The following is a 26,321-nucleotide window of genomic DNA, read 5'->3' as shown; positions in this document are numbered from 1 at the left end:
TTTGCAAAATGAGTTTCTGATTTCCTTTTTGCTCGATTTCAGATTTCTATTGAAATTTCTTTTAGACAACTCAAATTACATCGACAGTCTTTAAGCAAATTTCAATTTCAATTGATTTCTAGTTAATTGAATGTGTTTTCGCTCAGTGTATTTGGCTTGCTTAGCACGCTCCCCCACTGCTTAGATGGCAGAACTTACCTTCTTCTTATTATCACCGACCAATTTGGTGGTGTGCTGATCATCTTCGTTGAGGCTGGCCGAGCAGGGATCACGATATCTAAGGAGAGAAAAAAAAAAACGAAAAAAGACAGATTGAGCTTAGTGTTTAGCAGCTGTCTGTCTAGCGATTCCCCAACTTCCCAATACCAACTCGAGCGCCTCCGCTTCCTCCCCCACAGTTGGATGGACGATTCGCAGTTGGGCGCAACCTGGGACGACCAGCTGAGCTAGCTTGGGGGGCATTACGGTTGGTTAGCCATGGGTTGGGCTGGGCTTCATTTCTTTTTTAGCTTTTTTTTTTAGTTTTTCGCTCACCTTGATGGACAGGCGCAGAGCGGCTGGGTATAGTTGAGACGGACATAGACCGCATTGCAGACCTGCTGGATGGCGCATTCGGGCAGCAGATAGATGTGTTGATTGTGTGGATAATAATGATATTTGGTGGGCTTCGCTGTCGCTGTCTTCTGCAAATAGAGTTAGAAAGGAAATAAATGAAAAGGCGTCGAGCTGGGCAGCTATAAAAATACCAATATATAGGCTGAAGGGCATAAAACGTTGGGAAATTGTTTGAACGATTCCGTTTAATCTGTCTTCTTTTACTGTTTGCTTAATGCTGAACAAGAGCTATATTGTTAAAAAAAAAAAAAAAAAAAAACCAAAAAAGAAAAACAGCTTTTATCGTTTAACTTTACATACATAAATTTTATAACTTCATTGAGGTTCGAACCTGGGCTTTCGCGAAAACTTTTAAGTGCGCAGTTGGCACTGTTCTATTTAACAGCATAGTAAAGCAAAATGAAGAATTTGTATTTAGAAAAAATAGACTAAATATGTTAACAGCAGCTGGACTCGAACCAGCGACCTGCTGTTTGATCGGCGATGCTTAGGTGTGAGGTCTCTCTTTGTATTTACAGCAGTAACTCAGCACAGGGTGTCTGTGCATATGTATAGAATTCCTATAACTTAACAGCATGCTAACAGCATGACATGTAAACTAAATATGTTTGCCGCTGGATTTGAGCCTGCGACTCGTCGTTTTTGGTCAAGCGGCAATGTTTTTTAAGCTTAGCAGTTCAGTCTTAGCTTAGACTTCTGTTGGCATCAGCAATGCAGCACAGGGTGTTGCCGAACTTCAATTTTGCCTGTTTTGTTAGTTAACAGAATGTTTAAGCAGAAGCAAGCTTTTAATTTTTATTAAAAAAGAATGAACAGAATCTTTGAGTTGCATATTAACCTATTTGATATCCAGTTAAAAATTAAAAAAAATTCATTTACGAAACTTTCCTGAAAGTTTTTCATTTCAGCTCAACTTTTCTGAGCTTGAATTCTGTGCTAATCTACCTACTCATCAAGCAGGCAGTCAGTCAGTCAATCAGTCAGTCATATATCAGTCACTTTTTCGTATACAAACAGATAATCTGTTGTGGCCAAAAGGCTCACTAATTAAACTGCAGTTGCAATGCGATTAGTTGGAGATTCAGGCGTGGGCTTGTCTACGTTTCACTGTGCTTGTCAGCTGCAAATATTTGCTTGGTCTGCAGCTTGTTTGGCTCGTTGACTTGCCATGAGCCAACACCAAGTGTGTGTGTGCTAGTGTTTGTCTGTTTGTCTCTCTGAGTGTGTGTGTGTGTGTGTGTGTGTGTGAAATTGACGCAAACAGTTTTTTAATAACAGCAGACAAGGTCCAAGCTTAAATTGAAAACGGTTAAATAAAAGCAAAGAAGAAGTAGAAAATAAGCAACTCAAGATGCTATGCCAATCTTCAACTGGACTCGGACTCGCACTCGGCCTCGGACTGTGTGGCACTTCTGCATATAAAATAGCTGCACCACAGCGGGTTAATGGCAAAGGAGACCCTCACATAATGCCACAAATTGCTTGAGTGCAACATGGGGCGATGTTCCCCCCTGCCGCCCCAAACTCTCCCCGGGCACTGCAACTGCCAAGCGGAAGCAGCGAGAAAAAAAAAATAAAGAAAAGTTATTAAGAAATTGATGCAGTAAGAAAAGCCAGAGGGGCAGAAAGGTATGCTCTGCCCTTGGTAACTACTAAACGCACCTCGGCTTTGTATTTACTTGGTAATTTGTGCTCAGAACTAAGAGCTGAGAGCTGAGAGCTGAGAAGTGAGAAGTAAGAGCTGAGAACTGATAACTCTGAGCTGAGAGCTTCAGCTTTGAGTTGAAGCCCCGTCACTTCCTTTCCATAAATGCCAGCCATTTCCCTGTGCCAACTTTTCCTTGTAGAAAACTTTCTAAATATATATATAAGAATGTATATATTCTCGCCGAGTGATGTAGGGTACAAGGGAGCACTCTCATTTCCATATGACTTTTGTTTGGCTATCAAAATGCTTTTTCCGAACTACTTTCGCATATTGTTTTAGCACAATTTCTGCATCGATTCATTTTCACGTTTTTGCTGCCCTTTGTTTTCCCTTTCTGTTTGCTGCGGCAAATGAATAATAACTAAATACAATAATTAATTTGCGCTAAGTGCCTTGAGGAATGTTGAAGCGAATGCCAGCTAAATTGTGCCATGATTGCAGCAAGGCCTTGCAACGATGGGGAAAAGTAAAGAGATTCACTTCCTACGGAGAAGTGGAACAATTATTCAATGAAGTTCCCGGAAAAAAAGTTTACTCCGAGAAGTTGCAGAAAGTAAGTTGAACTGAATGAAAAAAGCGTGACTGAAGTTTTTAGACTTATCTGCGTGTGTATAAACAGCTTGGCTAATTGATTGTTTGATTGATAGGTGTTTAATATGCACATATTAAGTTGACAGTTTCGATAGCCTAAAAAGTGAATTAGCAGAGCTTCTTTCTTTTCCGTTTCAATATATAGAAATACAGATAGATATTCGAGTGTATTCTGAAGAGTCGATTGACTATTTGATGTTTGCCCTGTAGCTGAAAATTTGGAGACTCAGAAAGCTGAGTTTTATTATTAGGAATCCTTTCGCGTTCGACAATTGCTAAGTTATTCACTAATTAATGAGTGAGCATTAAAGCTAAGTCCATAGCTAGCTGATTAGTCCTCAGAGCATTCTAAAGCCAAAATCGATTGTATATATACTGAAATTCCTTTTCGAATTATTGATTGATTGCCCTCTGGAAAGATTAACGAAAGGCTTAAAGTATGGTAGCTTGGAAAACTGACTTATCATTCAAATTGTTATATATGCCGATTAATTGATTGACTGATTGATGTTTAGCAGACAGTTTGCAGATTTTCAGCTAGAAATCTTGATTTTGCAAGCTGTGCTACTTTTTTGTTGTAAAGAATATATATTTTCATTGCAACTGATTGATGATTCATTGATTGCTGATTGATGATTATCGCCACACTCTTATCCTGTTTGATTGACCTTTGAAGAATAGCACAAAATTCCAACTCTGATGACAAGACAGATGAATTACTTAATTTGACCTAGTTTTCCTGTTTGTCGAAACTCCTTTTGTGTATGTTCATCTACCTACATTATGACTGATTGACTGATTAACTGATTGACGTCGAGGCAAGCCACAGTCCAAATGCTGACAGCTGGAGTCTTATTCCCAAAAGCAAAGTGAATTCCTTAATAAGTGAAAATATTGTTCATAATGACTAAATGATTGCTTCAAGCTTTAATAAATTCCAGCGAGCATCTCTCTTGGTATAACAAAGACATCTCCAGCTCCAGCTCCAGCTGCAGCTGCAGCTTGTTAAACAAATCAAGCGCGCTTCGCATGACTCATACGCCATGTTGGCTGTCATTGTCAAGTGGCCTTTGCTTTTGCGAGCTCGAAGCTCAACTCTCACTCGAAGCTTGTTGGCAATTTTCCTAACTAATTGCAACTTGTAGTTGTTGTTGTTCGCGTTGTTGTTGCTCTTGTTGTTGTTACTGGCTCCTTGCTACTTAGCCCATAATTGAGCTTAACTTCTTTTTAGCTTAGTCGCCTCTTTAGCTCTCTTGAAATTGCGCTTCCCATGCCAATCATTTGCATTTGGCCTGAAGCCTCGAAACATTTTTGTCTCTTCCCTTCGCTCTGGCTAACTGGCTAAGCATTATTGAGTCTTGCAGTGAGTCAGTGTTGTTGTTGTTGTTGTTGATGTTAGTGCAGTCAGCTGTTTGTCACATCTGTCGCCTCAACGCTCGCTCGCTCGCCTCATTGTTGTTGCAGGGCCATTGAGGCTTTGGCTCCAGCTCTGGCTCTGGCTCTAACTCTGGCTTGTTGCCTGTCTCGTTGGCCGACTGCCTGGCTGCCTGGCTGCCTGTCTCTTTCACTTTGGCCTAAGTACATTTTTAAATATTTACCATGTTGTTTTGGACAAGCAACTGGCAACTGGGCAGGCAGCTGGCAACAGGTGGGGATTGCGGAGTTTCGCTTATATTTTGTTTTGTTTTTCTTTTGTTTTTTTATCTTTTAGCTAAAGAATTTTCCACGAAATGCAAATTAAAGCGTCGCCTGGCTTGTTGTTTTTCCTTTTTGCTGTAGCTTAATTTTTATTGGCACACGGGCTAGAGTTCAGAGTGTAGCACAACACCCCCAGCCTCTGCACAGTTGAAAATCGTGTTTCTACCTTTTCGTTTCATATATTTCTCTCTCCCTCACTCTCTCTCTGTCTCCTGCTGCTTTGCGTCGAGTGCTGCGCGCTCGCGCCTCATGAAGTGGCACGACCTTTTGTAGCATTTTCGCTGTTGATGCATTTCGAGTGGCATGAATTGCGTTTTGATTGAAAAGAAAGTGACATTTCCGCTGATTTCTTTTGCTGCTGTTGATTTTACTTTTCTGCCTGATGCAGTGGACCAGCTGGGCGGGGGGCATGGGGCCAGGGGGTTACAGGTGTCACAGCTGGCAACCTTTAACCATTTTTGTTGTTGCCCAAGGTTTGTTTAGTTTTCGCTGCATTCGACTGCAGCGTCTGTGGCTTACTGTGTGATTGATTTGGGCTTTTCTCGGTTTTGAGCTCAACGGCAACTGCATTAGCTGGCACAATATGTAATCGATTAATCGATAGCTGTTTAGCTATTTGATATAAGTTAATGCTTCGATCGATTTGAGCAACTCAAATATAAATTAAATATGATTCAAACATTTTTCGCTATATTTCACCTTATTTTTGCTTGTTATCGATAGCAAATATATCGATCGTTATGCATTTTATATAGAACTTTGCAATTCCTAAGCCGACTATGGAGCGAAGCTTAGAATAATCGTTGTTCAGCTATTTTCAAAGCTATGATCCAATTATCGATTGCAAATTGATCGATAGCCTTTAGTATGTGGCTACTCTAAACGGTTCTACTGGTAAATAATTTCCCATCCATAGAATGTACTTTATAATTGGAAATGTATTTCTTAATTCTTTTACCAACTGGATTTTTTCTATGGACTCAAATTAATGCAGTTATCGCTATGAACTCGAGCATGAAACTATCGATAAGCCTCTGCTAGCTGTAATTCATTAGCCTAAAAGCTAATGCACTTAGTCAATTGCTGGTAAATTTATGCCTCAAGTCCAAGTCCTAAAGGTTTAGCAGCCTAGCGCATAATTTCCACTTTCCTTGGATTTTCTTTTCTTTTCTACTTTTCTGCCCACTTGATTTATGCCAGCAGCAGGAAATTTATTTTTAATGAGCGACAGCAGTTGTTGTGTTGTTTGTGTGTGTATATATATATATGTGTGTGTGTGTGTGTGTGTGTGTGTGCTAGGAGCTAATGCTAAGCGCATTTAGCTGACAGCTTGTAGTTACAATAACTGAGAGTTTGAGGTCGCAATGGAGGGACTGGGAGAGCCGGGATTATCTTCGCATCTCTCTCGCTCTCACTCTCTCTCCCCCTCTCTCTTGCACTCAGATGCAAATCACTTGCTATTATTCAAATGCGCGCCCTGAAAGCCAAAAGCTGTTCAGATCCAATGCAAATGCTATATAGTTGTGGAGGCTTGCTGCCACGCCCACTTTGCCCACTTGGCCGTAACTGAAGTGACTTTCTGTGTAGCTGGCGCGCAATTAATAAATAATTTTCATTTCATTTTCATTTTCATTTGAGATTTGATTTAATTACGTGAAAGTCACAGCGCTTACAGCTGAGGCACACGCCCCCAACATCCGCTTTGGCCTCTGCCCCCTCGCCAGTGCTCCCCTGCTGTGTTGTGGGTTGTTTATGGTGTAAAAGAACAGAAAATTAGTTGTCATTATGTGTGTGTGTGAGAGTGTGTGTGACAGTGTGTGAGTGTGTGTGTATGCTATTGTTGCGCACTGTTTGTGTGTGATTTGTTATACCCTAAGCTAAAATGTTGAATGCTTACAAGAAGGCTGTCATGTTCTTAGGGCGTGTTAACAACAGTTAGTATAGAAGGCATAATATCCATATATACATATTATATATAGGTTATATTTTCCCAACCATATGTGTTGTAACCTAAAAATATCTTTCGATTCTAATCAATAAATAAATAAATTCAAAAATTTTAAATTTCAATCATCATAAATAATTTCAATTACTATAAATATTTTGCTAGCTCAACAACTATGCGCAGCTCATCTCAGCATTTGGTTAGGGCATTTGCTAGTCGTGCATAGCCGCCTAGAGCACTCTTACTTATACCAAATTTTTGTGTTGCTTTGCTTTGCTTTCGAGGGCTTTTTATTTGTTATTTAATTTGATGCGTTAAGTGAAAATGAAATTTTGTTGTAAATAGTATGTGTGTCTGTGTGTGTGTGTGTGAACATGTGTGTGTGTCTTGTGAATGGTTTATTTAATTGCTGCTTGCTGGTTCTTGTCAGCTGATTGTTGTTGTTATTTAAAGAGCGTGAAATTTCAAGTGGATTGTCGGCTCACGATGTTGCCGCCGGCTATTATTGTTGTTGTTGCTGCTGCTGCTGCTGCTGTTGGTGGGCCAAAAGCTACCGAAAATCTGAAGATTTGACTACTGTCAGTTGTTGTTGTTGTTAAACACAAACATTTCACTTGAGCTTGCAGTTGTTGTTTGGTTGTTATGCTGTTAACTGTAGTTTCTCATGCAAATCCACGCAATTCATTTGTTTGTTTATTTGCCTTCAATGTTGCTGCTGTTGCTGCTGCTGCTGCTGCCGTTGTTGTTTGCTGAACGCTTTTTCCGGTTTGCTGGCCATTGATAGCCATCTGCCAGCCGAGCCAGCATCAAGCAGCATCCATAGCGCAGTTTATAAACAGAAAAAAATGTATTTTTCTTGAACTCCGCTCGAAACTCGACGAAGAAGAAATTGCTTTTGCCCGCGGGGCGTAATTACAAAGAAGGTTCAATAAATTCGCCAGCTGATGGCCAGCATTCGTTCCATCCGTTACTATACCATAAAGTTCAGAGTTGAAAGCTATAGCGAGGCTGACTCTGACTCTTACTCTGACTCTGAGACACCGCGCAGCAGTCGCAGAGCCAAGGTTATTGTTGAAGATCTGTATAAATTTCTTTGGATTTTCTATCAATTCATTCTTTAGCTATAATTTTTTGAATGACTTTTAGCTATAAACTGGCTGTGGAGTTTGATATTTTGTTTATAAAACTAGCTCCAAAGCTTTCTAAAATAACTTGTATGAAGCTTAGCTAAGATTTTTTATTACTATTTCTGACAAACTATCAAGCTATTCTTTTCAAGCAGTTTCTTTAAAAAATTAGCTGGAATTGAGCTTTTAAATTGTTATAGATGATCATATAGATTAAGATGTCTCTCATACTACGAATTTATTAGAGTGTTTTGAGTCTTTTGATAACTTCATGTGGAGAAATGGATTTTGCAGTTCTGATTGTTGCTCGAAAGATGTTGCTCTGTTTGATATATGTTTCAAAATCTTTAAAAATTCTAAAGATATATTTTGTTTTGGAAAGTCTTTCTTTAACTAATGTTTCGACATGAAAGAAGTCTAAAAATTCTGTTAAATAGTTAAATATCAAACAGCTCAACAGTTTTAAATGGATTTTGCTGTTGTAAAGGTTAGAAATTATCTTAAATATTGGTCTATGATGCTGATCTATTATAGACAATCTTATACTACATATAGATATATTTTATATCATATATTGTATTGGTCAACTCATACCTCTTCAGCTTCTTATATATGAAAAAAAAGGCTGTAAGTTTCCTTCACAATATCATATATTTTCTATAAGCAGAAACGATATGAAATAGTCTTACGTTCATCAAAAACCCTTTTGATGACAACTATACCTAGCCTAGTTATGACCAGCCCAATGTCAAATGCCCAATATTTCGTAGGATATCTACCTGACCTTAAGGGAGTATATAGCTGATATATAACTTTAGGGCAAGTCAACCATCCTTAGCTGATTTGTAGGTTGGGCATTTCAGCTAAGAATTCTTAGCTCTGCTTGGCTGCGGCTTTAAAGGCACAGCCCGTATGCTCCATTTATGCCCATTGGCAACAGTGTCTTCTAAAAAACAAACAACACGACATCGGCGTCATCAGGGACAGCAGCGACTGTGTCTGCCGCTTATGCCATTACAGCACTGCCATCTTCAGTTGCAGCAGGCGCTGTGGCTGTCGCTGTCTTTGCGCATGCGTAACTGATATCCATCTTGGGCGGTGTTACATTTTCTCCATATATATATATATGGGTATATCTATATGACTTTATATATATAACAATTTTTTGTGCCGCGCATAACTTGTCAAACAACAAACAAAGCCGGATGGGCCGACGCAGCAGCGAGGCCATGGTCAAGTCAACTCGCCATCCTGGCCATGTTGCTGCCGCAACAGCAACAGCAACATCAACAACAGAAGCAATAAAAGCAGCAACAACAGCAACAATTTTCTATGATATAAGTGTAACGCGTCTCATAAAAAAAACTCGCCCAATGTTTGCTTCGTAAGCGTCGTAGATTGCATCAAAGCGTTGCAGTGGCTGGCGCACACAAGTGTAAAATGGGTAGGAGGAGGAGGATGGGTGGGCAGCAGGAGCGGGAGGAGGCCGGTGGGCTGCTGTGCACATGCACAGCAATTACATTATTTTGCAGGCGGCGTTGGCAACAAAAATTGAATAATCCCACATGTGGCAGCAGCAGCAGCAGCAGCAGCAACAACAACAGCAACCGCAGCAGCAGCAACATTCCATGCAACTCGTGTTCATAATTGTTGCAGGCCAAATAGAAAAGAGGCAGAAACGTGGCAAGCGTTTAATGTGTCAAATGCAAGTGCAACATGTTGCCATTGCTGCTGCTGCTGCTGCAATTGTTGCCATAGATGCTGCGGCTGTTGCTGTTGCTGTTGTAACACATTTATTCACTCCAATTTGTTTCTAATGCTCCTCTGTGAAATGCTGTTGCTGTCGCTATTGATATTCTTGATGTTGCTGCTGCTATTGTTGTTGTGGTCGAAATGTTGCTGTTGTGGTAAAAGTGTTGCTGTGAGCTATTGCTGTTGCTGTTACAGTTGCTGTCGCTCTATTCATTCTAATTTGTTTCTCATGCTTGTCTCTCAAATGTTGGTGCTGTCGCTGCTGAAATGGTTGCTGCTGCTACAACTATTGTTGTTGTTGTTGCTGTGAGATGTTACTGCTGCTGATGTGTTGCATAATATTTAGTCATTCCATTTTGTTGCTTACACTAGTACATCACATTTAGTTGCTATTGGTAGTATGTGGCCACGGCTGTTGCTGATATTGCTGCTGCTGGAATCTGTTGCTGTTGGAGTCTGTTGCTGTTGTCGCACTTGTTGCTAAGCTCTTTTTGGCTCATTTTGGATAGTTTTCATAACTGTTGCTGCTTCTATTTGCTGCTTCTGCCATGTGTTGCTGCTGCTCATGCCACCTACAAGTTGTTGCTGTTGCATGAGCAATTCAGCAATTCTAATGTGCTCTAATTTGATAGCAATGCCCGTTTCGCAGAGCTCTGTTGTTGGTCTGATGTTGCTGCAGCTGCTGCTGTTGTTGCTCTAACTATAGTCAGTTGCAGTTACATTTGGCAACATTGAATTCCTATAATTTGCTAATGCTTGTCTTTCATATGCTGCTGCTTTTATTGTTGCTGTTGCTGCTGCTGCTGCTGCTGCTGCTACTGCTCTGGTTGCTGTTGTTGATTTGCTCTAAGCAACTGTTGCTCTTACTTTAAACAATTCTAATATGCTGTAATATGTTTCAAATGCTTATCTCTTACAGTGATTTTGGAGACTTGTCATAAATGTTGCAGCTGCCGTTGCTGCTGTTGTTGCTGCTGCTGCAATGCTGGCAGCAATTGTTGCGGCTGCGGCTGCGGCTGCGGCAGCATTCTATACTAATTTGTTTCTAATGCCTGTCTCTTCGAGCTATTTTTGTGACTTGTCATAAGCTCTTAATTGTTGTAGCCGTTGTAGCTGATGCTGCTATTGCTGTTGTTATTCTAGATGTTGCTGTTGTTGTTGTTGCTGTTGTTGTTGTTGTCCGAGCTGCTTTCGTGTTTAATGCGCAGTGCCGTAATATTTTTCTTTATGCTTAGTACTTATTACTTATTGCTGTTGCTGTTGCTGTTGTTGGTGCTGTTGCTGTTGCTGTTGCCTCTGGCCGAGTTTATTGTTCTAGTTTAGACCTACCAATTCCCCTGGTCAGCCGCTCCCCCCGCCTTGGGCTCTGTTAACAGTTGTTTCGGCTGCTCCGTCGAGTTTGTTGAACTTTTAATGAGTTTATATGGGCGCGCATTATACGATTTTTAACGAGCAATGATGCATTTGCTTGCTGGGTCAACTTTTTCGAAAAGACATCCAATGCCCGCTGCCCATGGAACGGATGCGCCTTTTAATGAGCGGCTTAATTATTTTAGCTGGGGGCATTGAGAGTTTCGGAGCAGCAATGGTTGGATTGCAATCAATGCTGTTTTGTTTACTCTGCTCAATTAAGACCTGCATTCGATTAGTTACTCAATTAATTGTAGGAATTCTGTTATCTTTCACTTCGATTACAAACCAATTGCAGTTCCAGGCATGATTTATGCTGCAACTATTGGGAGTAATGGAGAGGTGTTAGGCATAATTGATAGATTTTTATGAAGCTCTAGCCATTGATTAACTGGCGCTTATAATCGTTTCATCTCGTTATTGAGCGTCTTGGCAGTTTTAATAATCGATTAATCGTGTTATACACTCGATTGTTATTATTGGCATTGATTAAGTATGACATAAGCTAGTTTGTTGTATTATTTAATTATAATATTTGCCATGCTGTAGAATGATGCATGTCTTACTTTTGCACTCTCTGTTATCGATATGTTATCGATCGGCAGATTACTTTGATTTCTTCACATCTAAGACATTTCCGATATTAGTCAAAATGAGTCAAACCACCACGAAGTCTTCCATTTGAATTACTTTCGGGTTCTTGTGGTTTTTCGATTGAAAGTTTTTTGGGTTGTTTTTATTTTTCTTTGAGCTGTAACTCAACTTTTGTTTTTGAGCCCGTTTCGCAATCAAACCACTCATAATTTGTTAGACAAAATTCACTTAAGCGCTGCGCTATGGCATGCTAGCGAGCTAACGGGTCGCTTACCTGGTCGTTTACCTCACAAAGCGCAAAGTCTTTGACCACCCCGACGCCACCTAACCGCGAATGGTCAAAATGTTTACATTGTTGTTGTTGTTACTGTTGTTGCTGTTGCTGTTGCTGTTGTCCCTCAACGCTAATACGCACAACAAACATTGCAGAGCCGGTGCCGGCTGCCGCGCTCGTTCAGTTGATTTGTAAAGATTTGTTAGAAATCTTTCACGTACAAAGCTTGCGGTCAATGGATGAGCAGCTGGGGCAGCTTGGAAAGGGGGGGCGTGTCTTACCTGCAAATGTAAAAGAAAGCGAAATTAGTCCAACTGAAGTTTAACAACAAAATCAAAATGAAAATGAAAATGAACATAATTATAATAATAGCAACAACAAAAAATCAGTTAATACAACTGCCAATTCGCATTTAAATAAGCCATCAAAACTTTCTACATGTTGCATGATTATATTTTTATATTTTTTTATATTTTTTTCTGATCTGTGGAAGAAGTCGCCGCGGAATTCAATTAAGCTCGACTGCAGCAACGTCGCGTCGCTGCCTTTAATTTGTTGCGCCTAATTATTGCTGTTGTCGGCTGTCTTTTGTCTTTTGTCTTTTTGGCATTTGCTGTGCTGAGCTGAGCTGAGCTATGCCTGGCATTATAATATGTAGTTCTGCGTCTGTTAAGGGGGCCTTCGGGCCAACACTTTCTTTATTGGACTTTCTTTAGATTTATCTTCTTTTGCTGTGTAGCGCCTGTGGCATTTGCTTTCCGACTTCTTTTGTTTTTCGCGCGTTGCGCTTCACTGTTTTTCGCATGGCTTTTCCAACGGCCAAGAAGACGATGAACATCAAGATGAAGCAGAGACACAGACAGAGACTGAGGCTGAAAGTCGCTGCAAAATTCCAACATTATGCAGTGCGTTAATTATGGGAGAGCCTGCGGTGCTAATGTCTATATCATTGGCTGCGCACCCTATTAAAGAGAGTGCCCACAACTAGAGGGAAATACTTAAAAAAAAAAAGCTGAAAAAACTAAAGTAAAAATAAAAAGTTTACTTTATAAAATGCCGACCTCGAAAGCTATGTCAGCAGCTACACTGAGCGAAAATTGGTGGGCGAAACCTAAACTTGGGGGAAACAGAGCTGAATTAGGTAAAAATCTCAACAATTGGCTGAGCTTAAAGTTAGATTTTAGCTATGGGAGACTAATTAATAATATTTTCACTTGTGTCCTTTAGGCTTTTCTGTCAGTGTAATTCTTGTGGAAAATATCGAAGCTGCAGTCAACGATTTCGTCACAGTCCTTTGTCTCAGTCGTGACCGCCAACTGTGGCGAATGATGATGGTCTCGTTTCTCTCTCTCTCTCCCTCTCCCTGTCTCTCTTTGGCCGGGGCGATGCTGCAAACTGCAATTTGCGACAAATTCTGTGTAACAACTACAGCAACAACTACAAAATTTCACTTGGCTGGCAACTGAAGTCTTCGACCATTTGTGGGCATTTTGTCGATAGTTTGTAACCTTAATTTGCATTTGAATTTTTGTAGCAGCCAACGACAAATATGGCCAAAACAAATTTGGCTTTTGGATATTGGCTCTTGGGTATTTGGTTTTGGTATTTGGTATTTGTGATTGCCGTTGGCCGTTTTGATTGCTATATAAGACGCATCTAGAGAGGCAGAGTGAAATGAGTTAACAGTAAATCAATTGGCAGCAGAACGTATCTAATAGATATAGAAACATTCAAACACACACGCACACACACACACACACACACACACACGTATGCATGATAACTGACTGACTGAGCCATTGGCCAAGATATACATCATCAGCATTTACAGCTATCAATCATAATTAAGTGAATGATAATCAAAATGGTCAGCATTATAGACGGACTTGACTTTGACTTGTGGAGCCTTTGTTCAGCCAGCGTCTCTCTCTCTCTCTCTCTCTCTCTGTCGCTCTTCATCTCTCGCTCTCTCGGAGTACTATTAGAGGTAATAATAAAGAGCCGCAGCTCGAGCGAATCGAAATGCTGCGCCAACTCTAGCCACAGCACCGTTAGGCAGCTTAACATAACTCCCAGGCACAAGAGCAATAGCAACAACAGCAACAACAACAACAGCAGCAACAGCAACAGCTTCTTCTCTCATTGTCTCGACCTCATCTCGTATGCAAACGCAAAACTCACTTTGAGATACAAATACCGATGCGAGTGCGAATTGTGGCTGTTGCTGTTGTTGCTGTTGTTGCTGTTGTTGCTGTTGTTGTTGTTGTTGCTGTTGCTGGTGTAGCTAGCATTGACATGCTGGCAACTGGCTAGCAAATTTAGCACGCTAAGCAAAGCCAGTCAGCTCCCAGGCGTAGCTTTCATTTTAGACCAGGTGACAGCCAGGTATGAGCTGCTGTTGCTGCCACAAGCTCAGACGCTGCCACATTAATTTATTAGTCGCACTTGCAATTGCTGGTGCTGTTGTTGTTGCTGTTGTTGTTGCTGTTGTGTAAAAGATACGCACACGCTGCGAGCTACATTCTGCCAGCAACGGCTAGAGCCAACAGCCAACAGTTGGCCTCTAGTTGTCGCCTATCAAATTACGTTGCTGGGATGCCAAAACCCAACAGCATTTCAAATCTCTGGCATTTTTTTTTTTATTTCTGCGCTGCATTGGAAACTTTAGATGCAGCTTGTTAGTGCTGCCTTGGAGTGAGAGGGACAGAGAGAGCGAGAGAGAGCGATAGGTAGAGTGAGAGTTAGAGTGAGGCAGCTGCCGGTAAAATGAGTAATGGCAAATGCGGTTTATGCGGTGCGCTCTTATCATGAATTTGCAGCTTATGAAAAGTAAGATTTCGAATGGGTTATTTATCACTTTTACTGAACGGAAAATGTGAATATGCGAGATCAGGTATAGCTGATACTGATTAGCTATGTGAATAGATTATTATACGTGCATATGATATATCATTAAAGTAACAAAGTAGGCTATGCTTTTCTTCAGCCTTGCCTTTACTTGATAGTCCTCTATAATATATCTATAGTTATATCAAATTTTTTTCTATATCGTGATCAAACTCATGTCATGATAAGTTCTAAAATCATTCGGATTGACTTAATTGATATATAATTCAGCATTTTTGTTTCACTTAATATTACTGTAAATCATAAACTATTTTATATCATGCCCAATTTCATGGAATTCCCACTCAAATTGATTTATTATGCCTTTCTCTAATAATATATAGATCTGCCTATGCATGATTACGTAAATCAATCGAGCTATTTGCATAGCTTGTTAAGTACATACTCTTCTCTGCCCATTCTCATGGCATTATCATAATTTCCGATTGATTTGTTATGCTCTTTGGCAATCTAGATACAGTTTTAATCTCGCTTACATATCACGAACTATTATTATATTACGTTAAGTACAGCATCTTCTCTTCCTATTCCCATTCTCTTGGCACTAGCATCTGGGCAAAATTGATTTAGTATGCACTTTGCTAATCCATAAGCAGTTTCTCCGCTTGCTTAAACCAATTAATCCGCAACGTGTAAACCTGCTCGCATTGGGCTTCGTCTCTTTTTACTATTTCTATCTGGATTTTGTTCCGCCTGCCCATCAAACGCAGAGTGCGAGTTGCAATATCTCAATGTGCACATGTATTTGTATATCTATATAGATATGGCTATGTGTGTGTGAGTGTGTGTTTGTATTTATCTGTGTCCAGTGTAAAATTCGCTCATTAATTTTCGCGTTCCTTCACTGACATTGATTGAAGATGCGGTCGTGTTATGGATGCATGGGAACCACATCAACTATATAACCAAACTAAACTAACTAAACTAAACTAAACTAAAGCCAGCTTACACACAGCTTCTACAGCATCTTCGGATGATTAATCTGGCTGGCAGGCAATTGTCTAGTTACCTTTAATCTAGCTACGAGCTTTCCTTTTCCTTTTTTCTCTCTTTAATTTTTTACCACATGTGATCCTCTTGAACCCAATTAGAGCTGAACTTTTTCTCTCTCTCTCTCTCTCCCGCTCGCTCTTTGGGCTGTCAAATGACACAGATTTTCACTTCTAGTTGTGGGTGTAGCCCACGCCCATTGCACACGCTTTTGGCCCAAAAGGAAAACTTTTGCTTTTATGATGCGCGTGTTGATAAACTTCGATGACTTTATAGATATATTTCTTCCTCTTCTTCTGCTCTTTCTTCTTCTTCTTGGTCTTGGTCTCTGTGCAGTTAGAAAGTGCATTGCTTGCTTACTTTTTGGCCAGTTTTGGCCATAATTGCCCGCTTACTGCTGCTGCTGCTGCTGCTGCTGCTGGAGTTGTTGTTGCTATTGTTGTTGTACCCTTTTTGCACCATTTTGTTGTGGGTTTCATGGCCAGTTGCCTTGTGGCTCTGGCATCGTCAGCATCGTCTGAGCAGCTCCTCGCTGCATTTGTGGCTTTGTCCATTTTTGTTTTGGGCGCTGCGTTTCGTGCGCAATTTGTTATTTTAATGATTTCAATGGAATCTTCCCAAAGCCCAGCTCCATCTTTGACTCCTCTCAACTACCCCGCACATAATTGTGCGGGTGTTGTTGTTGTTGTTGTTGTTGTTGTTGCTATTGCTGACTTCTGTTTTGGGGCTTGGCGAGAAAGTCGCATTGCATTCAAATGCAGCTCAACGAGTCGACGCCAAGTCAAATGTTAAAGTGTTTACACGCCTCTCTGACAATACCCACATACACATACACACACACACAAGCACACATACAGACAAACACATACAAATAAATCTGACAAATGGCCAGACAATAGCAACAACAGCAGTAGTAAGAGTGCTTAGCTAAAGAGTGGCAGACTAAGCGATGCCCTGTAGTCGGCTACCTATAGCCTGCAGACAAACACTCACATACTCTTACATAGCCACACATACATATGCAAACAATACATGCCCAAAGCAAACACACAGCTTTTCATGATTTTTTTAAATCTTTAACTTTAGTATTATTGTTCTTTTATAACATATTAATGCCCGAAAGACTTCTGTTTTTTGACTTCTATGAGGATTAAAGCTATCACCAAATTTTTGGGTTAAGCAAGTCGGACAAAAAGAAGTTAAACATATTATGATCTTTACAATCGAATTCGAAAGCTCTTGCAAAATCGCGACTGGTAAACAATGCTAGTTAAATTTCTTCTGAGCAATAGCTATTGTCTTTGAGTTGATAAATATCGATGAGATCATATCTTCTCTACAAAGCATATTGAAGCATAATAAATTAGCTACTTATGATATCTAGTAAACGATAGCTTATGATTATCAGTAAACGATAATTATCGATAATCAGCAGAGCGGCAAATGTTAAATGTAAATGTATATCATTTACCTAAGATCTACTTAAAACCATTTCTAGTAAATAATAATTATAGATTTTTAACAAATGGAAAGAGCTTGAATATAATAGAAAGTTAGGGACTTGTAAATGACTCTTTGTGTTTCATTGTTTTACTGCTATGCTCCACATCTCTCTCAGAGTCTGATTAATGATAATATAAATAAATTGGGAAAATGTCTGCATCTTATCGTATAATTAATGAGAATTGAATTTGCATATTTTATTAGCAAATTTATGTACAATATGTATGTATAATTTATATGTATATGTATAAACGATAACTATGATAATAATCATCGATTTACGATGAGCTGAAGGTGTTTCTCAACAAATTTAACTAGTCTAAAGTGTGATACACGCCTTTATGGTTACTCTTAAGCTGCTTGAGTCTACTTCATGAACTCTTAGGCTACTCCAATCGTCAAAGTCAACTTAGCACGACTTTATTTATGATCGACTTTATGTGCGAAGCTTAACGCTAACCATTTACACACGCAGAGTGTGCACTGGGTATAGGGTATAACAACAACAACAACACAGAGCAATGGCTTACAAATTGCTGGTGACGTTCAGCACAGTAGTTGACAACATCAGCAACAACTAACGACAACGGACAACGGACAGACAGCAACAACAACAATGTGGGCATTTGTGGTGCCGGCAAACATTATTATGGCCACATTCAACGACTCTTAAAGAGAAGTCTCGTCTCTGGACTTGGCATTGTAATCATCAATACACCCGCCTGCCCCCTCTCGGCAGTCCGCCTCTCCACACTGCTATATCAATATTTGCCCATGCCATTAGAGTTTGGCTGCCTTTAACTGCTTGTAATATCCGTGAAATACGGCAAACGATTTCGATTTTAAATTTGTTTGGATGAGTGTGGACCTACGTAGGGCTAGAAGCCAGCTGAAGGCCTTCCATTTGTCTGGCCGGCATGGAAATTGACACTTTTTCTATCGACACTTGGCACAAAATTGTGTCAAGTTGTCAACGGCAGCAACAGCAGCAGCAGCAACAGCAGCAGCGACGGCAGCAATCAGCTGTCAGTGTGCCAGTTGCTTGGCCTAAAAACTGACCACACTTGCTTCAATGTGAGTTGATGAAGACAGCTATGCAATCGATACATGTGGCACAGCAATTGAAATTGAAAACGAATCAAGCACACAACCAGTCGAAAATCTAGTGAAAATTGCGTTTTAATGAAGAGTTATTCTATTGAGTGGCTGGCCAACTGGTTGAGTGAGACAGGAATTGCAATTTCAGTATAACTACAAATTGAAGTCTAAACTAGCCAACTGTGGTATATCACAAATTTCATATAGTATGCACTAAACTTGTGATCTTGCCGTTATATTATATCGATATAGACCTTGAAATTGTATCGATAAGCGATTATGAGCTATCGAGCAAAAAAATATCGAGTGCGCTGTAAATGAAAATTATAATTATGGATAAGCGTTGCATAATGAGCTGTCAAAAAAAAAAATATCAAGTTCCTTGCAAATATTATCGATAACTTTCGATTTTTAATATCTGACCTTGGGATTCTTTCAGATAGTTATTAATTCTAGACTTGGAATTTGTAAAGATTATAAATCTTACTAATGTATTTAAGTTGTTAAAGAGTTGAGATACATTTTTTACGTTATTGATAAATTTAAATTTGATTTTTTTTCATATAGTGAAATCTTTAAATTTAGCCAATTTAAGTACGACCAAAATCACCTACTCGATAGTTACTGACTTTCTCGTGTCAATCATAGTTATAAAATTGAATTGCTTTCATCTACAGCTACATCTCTATTTATAATATAGAAGACAAAAAGTGTATAACAAATATTGATAAGCGATAAATATATAGTATTAATTTAATCGATTAGCACACACAGCCCCCTGTGAAGGCAGGAAAATGATGGAAGTTAATTGAAAAATGATCAACCATGACTTGAGCTATAAAATTCAACTTAATAGCGACTCTCAACGATTATTTTGCCCGCATAAAAACTTCAACTTCCGCAGCAGAAGCCGCCTCTGAGACTTTGACTTATGCATTTTAATGTCCACTCATAAAGGCAAAAGAACAGAAAACTTCTATATTTATATCTATGCATTTATGTAGGCTATCTGTGTGTGTCTCTGTCTCTTTCTCTGTATCTGTATCTGACGTACATCTCAGCTAGTACAACAAATTATGCGGCTCGCCCAAGTTCAGAAAAGTTTTGTGCATTTTAAATGGGCAACTGGACGTTTGGCTCCAGGTGGAGTTTACAATGTTTCCCGATGCAGGGCAGCAAGAACGAATCGAGCTGAAACGAGCGACAAATTAGCAATTTAAATTTCCCGACAACAAACAATAAACATATATAAAATATGTGAGCTGTGCAATTGGCAATTGCAGTCAAGCGGCATTGCCGGCAGCAACAGCAACAGTAACAACAACAGCAACGACAGTTGCCCCCAAGTTGCTCTAGAGAATTGTGTCAAATGTGCCACGCCCACCGGCTGGCACTTTCTTTTGCATTAGACATAAATTTGATGACGCCTTTATTAGTGCGAATGGCGTTTGCTGCTGCTGCTGCTGCTGCTGCTGCTGCTCTCAATGCACAGTAAAAGTTGTAGCGCCACATATAATGAAGAAAACTATAAAAGCAAACGACTGGGCAATACTCGCTCAGCTCAAATTATAATGGAGATATAAAGTTTGCTTTAGAGTGGGTTTTCTTGTATGCCAAAACAATCAAATTTATTGAGCAAGGAGAACTGGAGCTGAAGAGAATTTAGTTATGATCTGATAGATAGATAGCTTCATGAGTCATATATCATATTATATGCTCTCTTTTAAGTTTCTGTCTAACAGTAAGTGCTCTTGCCGAATACTTCAAATAACTTGACTTCTTTTTAGAGTATTTAGAATAAATAATACAAAACTTTTCTTTGGTATTATTTTTAAAATTATCAAGTAATATAGTTTCATATAGTATATAAGATCTTAAATGATCCCTATTACATTTATATGGTATAACAAATCTATACATTTCGGATGGAACACAACCCTAATAAAAGTAGCTTTATATAATACACATATACCCAAAACTCCATCTCTCCAGGAAATTATTAGTGTCTATATATTAACACTAATTATTTTAACTGCTTCAAATTTGCTTTCCTGTAAAAGTCATCTGTATAAAATCTATCAATAAATATTTTTAGCACTTTCTGCATCATTAAAACAAAAACAATAAACTCCTTTCACTTTGTAGACAAGCATCGAAATAAAAGCAACAAATTGTCGAAAACTTTAGAAATGTTTTACATTTCAGTTTTTCGCAATTGAGAAAACCAAAACAAACGCAATTTGAAGCATTATTTTTGCACGTTGATTGCATTCACCTGATGATGTGTTGTGTGTGTTTTTGTCTCTAGGTTAAATATTGCATGTCTGTGCGATGTCTCCCTCTGCCCCTCTTTCTCTGCTTCTTGTCTGTCTCTCACTCTCGCCAGATAGATTTGGTGGAAAGTTTGATAGATGCATATCTTTTCAATGGCCACGTTAATTGCAGCTGAGCCATAGAAATTGCTGTATTAAATTTGCCCCCAAGGCCAAGAAGCCAATGGTTCATGCTGGCCAAAAGAGCAGCCACAACTGTGTGGGACTCGCACTCGATCTGTATTTTGGTCTGTGTCGAGTGAGCCTTTACGAATTTTTATGACTCATTCCAAACATTCGTGCAATTGTTTGTTGAATTTGTCATAGAAGATGAAACGAATGGAGCTGAGTTTGTAGAGAGAGGGGGTTGGTTCTGATCGAGTGTCTGACTGACCTACTGACTTATTGAGAATAGACCCAAAGCTGAGAGCTTGAAGGTCTTTTTTATTTAGAGAGAAGTGAGAGCAATGAAAGAGCTCATAAAAATCAGTGTAGAAGTTCCTCTTCTCTAAGGTCTTCGCATGATATGGGTATTAATATATCTCCTATATCATATCTCCTTTATATGTAGTTGTAGTAAACTCTATTCAAGTAAAGCTCGAGAGGGTTAAGAGAGAGTTTAACCAACAGACAGATTTAGCGTATTATGGGTATGAAATCTATACTTTGGATTATCTATATTCTTCAAAAACTCTTATCAAAAGTAGCTAAAAAATCTAGCTTGCAAATTTCTAGCTCTAATTTTACCAATATTAATTTGTCAACTAAAAGCAAATCTAATAAAATTTTGTTTACCATATGCATATAATCATCTATAATTATCTATATTTATATCTACAATTAAGCAATTAGTTTAACTATCTATATTTATCTTTCCACCTAGTCCGTTAGAGTATTTACTTTTGACCATTTCCAAACCTAACGCTTCTTTATTGTTTTTAATAATTTGTTGATTATTTTGTTGTTTTCCGTTTTCAGCTTCTTCTTTAGTTTTGCTTTAGAAAGTACAATAAATTTCTAGACCATAAAAGTCAGAATAGCGGCACTCGTACAGTTCTGGCCGCCTTATAAATAATTTATCAATTTTAGAAATATTTTTGCTTTTGCTGCTGCCAGATTTTATTTCTATTCTCTGCACAGCAATTGAATTAGCCATAGACAATGCCAACTAAAGCTGAGATTGGCAACAACAAAACGAATTGTGATTTAAATGCAATTGGTTTTTGTTTTTGTGAGTGTGAGTGTGTATGTGTGTGTGTGTGCTCTATGCACAATTACACGACCTAGAAAGCCAAAGCAGCAGAAAGTTACAAGAAGAAAGCCAAAAGCCAAAGTCAAAGGCAAACTCAAAGTAAAAATGCAAAGGATGAGCTGATGGGCCAAAGAGGGGGTGGCTGAATGGTCAAAAGAGGCAGCAGTTGAGAGGTCACTAAAGGGGCCGGAGGAGGGCTCAAAAGAGGAGGGCCTAGAGGGAATAAAGCGGCCTAGAGAGGAGCCTAGAGATGGCTCTAGAAATGAGAGTGCTCCAAAGAGGGAGCTTGAGTGCGCCTAAAGATTGGTCTATGGAAGCATCTAGAGAGGGGTGCAAAGAGAGGTCAGAGGCAGGCCTGCTAATGCAAATAGTGGGAAGACATTTACAATTAGTTGCCAAATGCTGTGAGATCTTAATTTGGTCGTGGACTCGTGAGGCATCTACCCAAACAAACAGGGGGGGAGGGGAGCGGGTGGGCGCTGTCTGGTAGTTTTTGATGTAGTTTGTTTTAGTGTGGCTGCAACTCTCACTTAATGGAAAGTGCCTCGTCCGGCGCCCAAGGCTCTCATTAAAACATCAAAGTCGAAAGATCTGCGGCACGATTGGCACGGCAACAAACCTATTTTTGGCCCACGCATTCGGCCAAATCGCTGCTTGGTAGTAGCCAAGTCATGGCCACAAATGAAGCCAAGATCAAAGAGTCTGGAGTCTAGAGTCTGGCACTTAAAAGGGTCGGCACAATAATTGAAGTTTCACTTTTATAGCATTTCGCATAATTTGCGCTATTTTTATTGCTAATGAGCGCCAGTTTTATTTATAAATTATTGTAATTAGTTATTCTTTAATTGCAAGTAAAAGTTTGAGGTCTTAATAAATCAAGAAGCTGCAAAGATGGTAATGCAAAACCCTTTCCCCAAAACAAAAAGAAATAGTTAGAAAGCCAAGCTAGACCTAGTTCAAGAGCTTCGACCCAGGCCAAGATGGAGATAGATAAAGAGCGTGTGTGTGTGTGTGTGTGTGAAAGAGAGAGAGAAAGATATCGCTATCATCGCTGCGCTTTTCTCAGCTTTCTTCGGCAGCGCATTGTTCGATTTTTCCTAATCATATGAATAATGTTAGGCTCTTTCCCTTGAGCTCTTGTCTCGCTGCTCCGCCTTGGGCTTTCTGCTTGAATGCTTTCATTTGCATTTAGCTTAGCAGCTTCCGCCAAGTGCTCGAACCCCGCTAGGTAATTGCTTTTGGTGGGTTCTCTTTGATTAGCATAAGTTTTCGGCTCTAACGGGCTCTCTCTGCCTCTGCCGCTGCCGCTGCTTCTGCTGCTGCTGCTTTTTTGTTAACAAGTCTCTGTCTGATAAGACCTGAGTCGTTTTGTTTGAACTTTTTCTTTTGGTTGTTTTTTTTTTTTTTTTTTTGGTCCAAGAAGTCATGACAACTATTTCATGGTCAGGCGATTTGTAGGCAATTCCATGCTTCATTTCGCTCTGAACTTTCCATCAACCCCACTCGGTCTGTCTATCTATAGGAAATTGGCAGCTGCAAATATTTCACACTTTCATGGTATAGTTCCGGTTTCTAAGGCCAATTCAAATATATTTTCCTTTGTTTGTGTTGATTTTTGATGAACTTAACTGCAATTCACTTTTCTTTTTGGCTTTTGTTTCTGGCTTGTCTTGCCTTTTGCTCCCAACTCTATGATTATCTGCTCTATGCGTTGTAAAATTGTCGGTGTCATTGTTATGAGGCACGCGGCCAAGTTCGGTCTGAGGCGAGCTGAGGTTGGGGTAGGGCGGTACAGCTAGTCAGTGAAACTTCTTTTTACCATTTTCATTGGGGTAGCTCGAAGTTTTTCAACGTAATAATGCAAATGAAAAAAACTATAATTAATTGCCGGCTACGTACAACGGGCGAGGGCGTGGTCAATGAGGCGCTCAGCTGAGCTGAGCTGAGCTGAGCTTTGGCGTCAGGCACAAGCCACTGCGCCAGCGGCCAGTTAGAATACCCTGTAAAATGATATGAAACAAGGTGGGATTATAGAACTATTAATCTTCAATGAACTAAAATAAATATCTGCAAAGAAATGTCTTCAATTGAAGATATGAAGAAGTATATTTTACTAAATCTATCCAGATAACTTCAAGGAACTCAACAAGACTTTGCACCGAGTAAGCTTCCTTTCTGAAATGAGTTACATATATAAGATCTTCAAGATCTAAACTATGGTAGTAGCATAATCGACCTATATAATCTAAGCTACCCAAGCAGCAATATCTACAGCTGTAATCTCTCAGTTAGGTGTGCCGAAAATTGTTGCCCATCAACTTAAACTGAAAGTCTCATTTGAATCAGTTAATGTGCGTCCAAGTAACAATAGAAAACAAAATTTGTATTTCCGCTCTAAGAGATATCTTCGAGTCGCTCACTTCCTTCTGCTACAAGTTGAGCATGCATTTTGTTGCCTCTTGCTGCCCACTAATTAAATGAGTTGAGAGCGTGAAAAAGTCGCATGTTGCATCATTCAAAGATGAAGACGAAGCTAACTGCAACTCATGGCAGCAACAGTAGCAGCAGCAGCAACAGCAGCAGCAGCAGCAGCAGCAGGAGCTCCATGACCTAGGCATTGTGCTGGCATGTGGCATGTGGCATGTGGTATTGAAATGCTAACTAACGGTGCATTAGCTTCATCATTAAGCTCAAAGTCCGATGATATGAAAGCATCCATTATGCTCTTTTAGTATATTGAATATTTATTTGGCATTTGGTCTTGATTTGTGGCCCATTAGCACCTTTCGATTTAAGCTTGGGTTCTAGATTCTCTTTCTTTATTTATTTTGTTTAGTTTTTTATTTTTGGATTTTTGGTTTTTTGGTTTTTGTTTCTTGGGGGACTTAGAAAGCGTGTAAATTAAATGCCAGCGAAAGTTGACTTTTCTGTTTCCATTTCTTTTGTTATTATTATTTCTATGCAAATTAGCTGAAGAGCTCCTAAATTTTGTGTCGCAATCCGCGAGACAATAATGAGTTTTTGTTGATATACACCGAACAAATATATTTCGCTTTTCATCTCTCTCCCTCGAGAAATATATTTTTAACAATGTGTTAATTACACGGGAATAGAGAAACAAACCGTATGAACAAATCTGTGCTTAATCGTTAATTTATGATACTCGTAGCGGTAAACGACATGAAGCAATCAGCCTGAATGCTGATTCTTGGTCTTGTCTTTCGGCTTTATGCTTCGCTGATCATCAGCAGCGAGAAGTTGAGAGAGCTCTTGAGCAGAGCTCATAAAGTTAGCTTAATGTGCATATTTATTGCTTCGGAGTTGCAATAAATTCGGCATTCATTTGATTTAAACATTTGAGACGAGCCATAAATTTGAATGAATGAATGCTGCTGTTGCTGCTATGAAATTTGGAATATGAAATGAGGAATTAAAAATGTAATAAAAATGTAATATAATATAAATAAATATAAGAAATATTTCTGACAGACTTTAGCTGTCATGCATTCCATCTTCTTCAGTCTTAGCTTATGTCATATGTACAGCTAACATGTGATTAACATACCAAGTTTTCTTTGCCGTTGACCAACTTCTTTCATTTATTTTAATATCCTTAAAAATTCTGCCTATTTAATGTGCGTTTTTCATGTCATATTAAGGAGAAAGGCTCTGGCTGGCAGCGCATCCACTGTGATGATTGGCACCCAATCCCGCTTGTGGCTTTGTGGCAATCAAAATGCCGAAGCTGCCAATCGAATTGATAGTCACTCGCGTAAGTCTCGTAAGTCTCGTAATTCTCTCTTGTCCATAAATCCAGGATTCGAGACATTTAGCGCATTTTCAAAGCTGTAAACGGCATCGAAATTGTTTTGCAAAGCGCGCGCATTGCATCGGCTCGATTATCGGCTAAGAACAATTAAGCGTCTTCATTAGGCCACAGCTGGTAGCCTATTTAGATGCGGATACCTTTCTACCTATGTGACTAGCCATTCAATTAAGCACCGGCATGGACTCGCTGTGAGTTTTATAGAGATGTTCGCTACGTTATATCGTGAATTCGCGAATCTCTTGTGTTTCGGAGCTGAAACAGCATTTTATGCGCTAATCATTTACGATAGAGTTCAATGAATGAGTTTTATTGTATTTGTATGTTGTTTAGCGATATGTTTGACTAAGCTAGACTTTTATTTATATCAACAATCGATAAAACTCGTTTTGTTAAGCTAAAGTTGTTTATCTAGTTGCAAGATACATAGAAATTATATATCTATGAGCCTAGATAATCTCGTAATAATATTTTCATCTGTATATGATTTATCTTGTATATAACTTTTTTGTTTCACAATCGATAAATATCGATAGTCTAACTGTTTCATCGCTATATGATATATCTTGTATATAACTTTCTCGTTTCACAAAATTGATAAATATCGATAGTTTAGCACAGGCATAGTCTGTTAAGCAAATACTGAAGTTAAAGTATGTCAATGAATTTCATGGATCATGTGCCTAGGCTAAGGCAAACGCCACACGCTCTCATCTCTA

General features: G+C 39.3%; 2 protein-coding genes across 2 annotated transcripts in view; one reads left to right on the top strand and one right to left on the bottom strand.

Annotated features, from left to right (window-relative positions):
• LOC6586626 (elongation factor-like GTPase 1) overlaps positions 1-26,321 on the top strand; it is a 90,258-nt gene that overhangs the window by 7,968 nt on the left and 55,969 nt on the right. The window lies entirely within an intron of this gene.
• LOC122757511 overlaps positions 1-26,321 on the bottom strand; it is a 35,244-nt gene that overhangs the window by 4,666 nt on the left and 4,257 nt on the right. Inside the window, exons 2-3 of the mRNA XM_044009822.1 lie at positions 535-683; positions 199-277 (exon numbers count right to left, since the gene is read on the bottom strand). Of these exons, the coding sequence (XP_043865757.1) occupies positions 199-277; positions 535-683 (228 nt within the window). The remainder of the gene's footprint in view (positions 1-198; positions 278-534; positions 684-26,321) is intronic.

Source organism: Drosophila mojavensis, unplaced genomic scaffold (genome assembly GCF_018153725.1).
Source record: "Drosophila mojavensis isolate 15081-1352.22 unplaced genomic scaffold, ASM1815372v1 contig_74, whole genome shotgun sequence".
Taxonomy (NCBI): domain Eukaryota; kingdom Metazoa; phylum Arthropoda; class Insecta; order Diptera; family Drosophilidae; genus Drosophila; species Drosophila mojavensis.
This window is presented reverse-complemented; position numbering and strand designations above follow the sequence as displayed.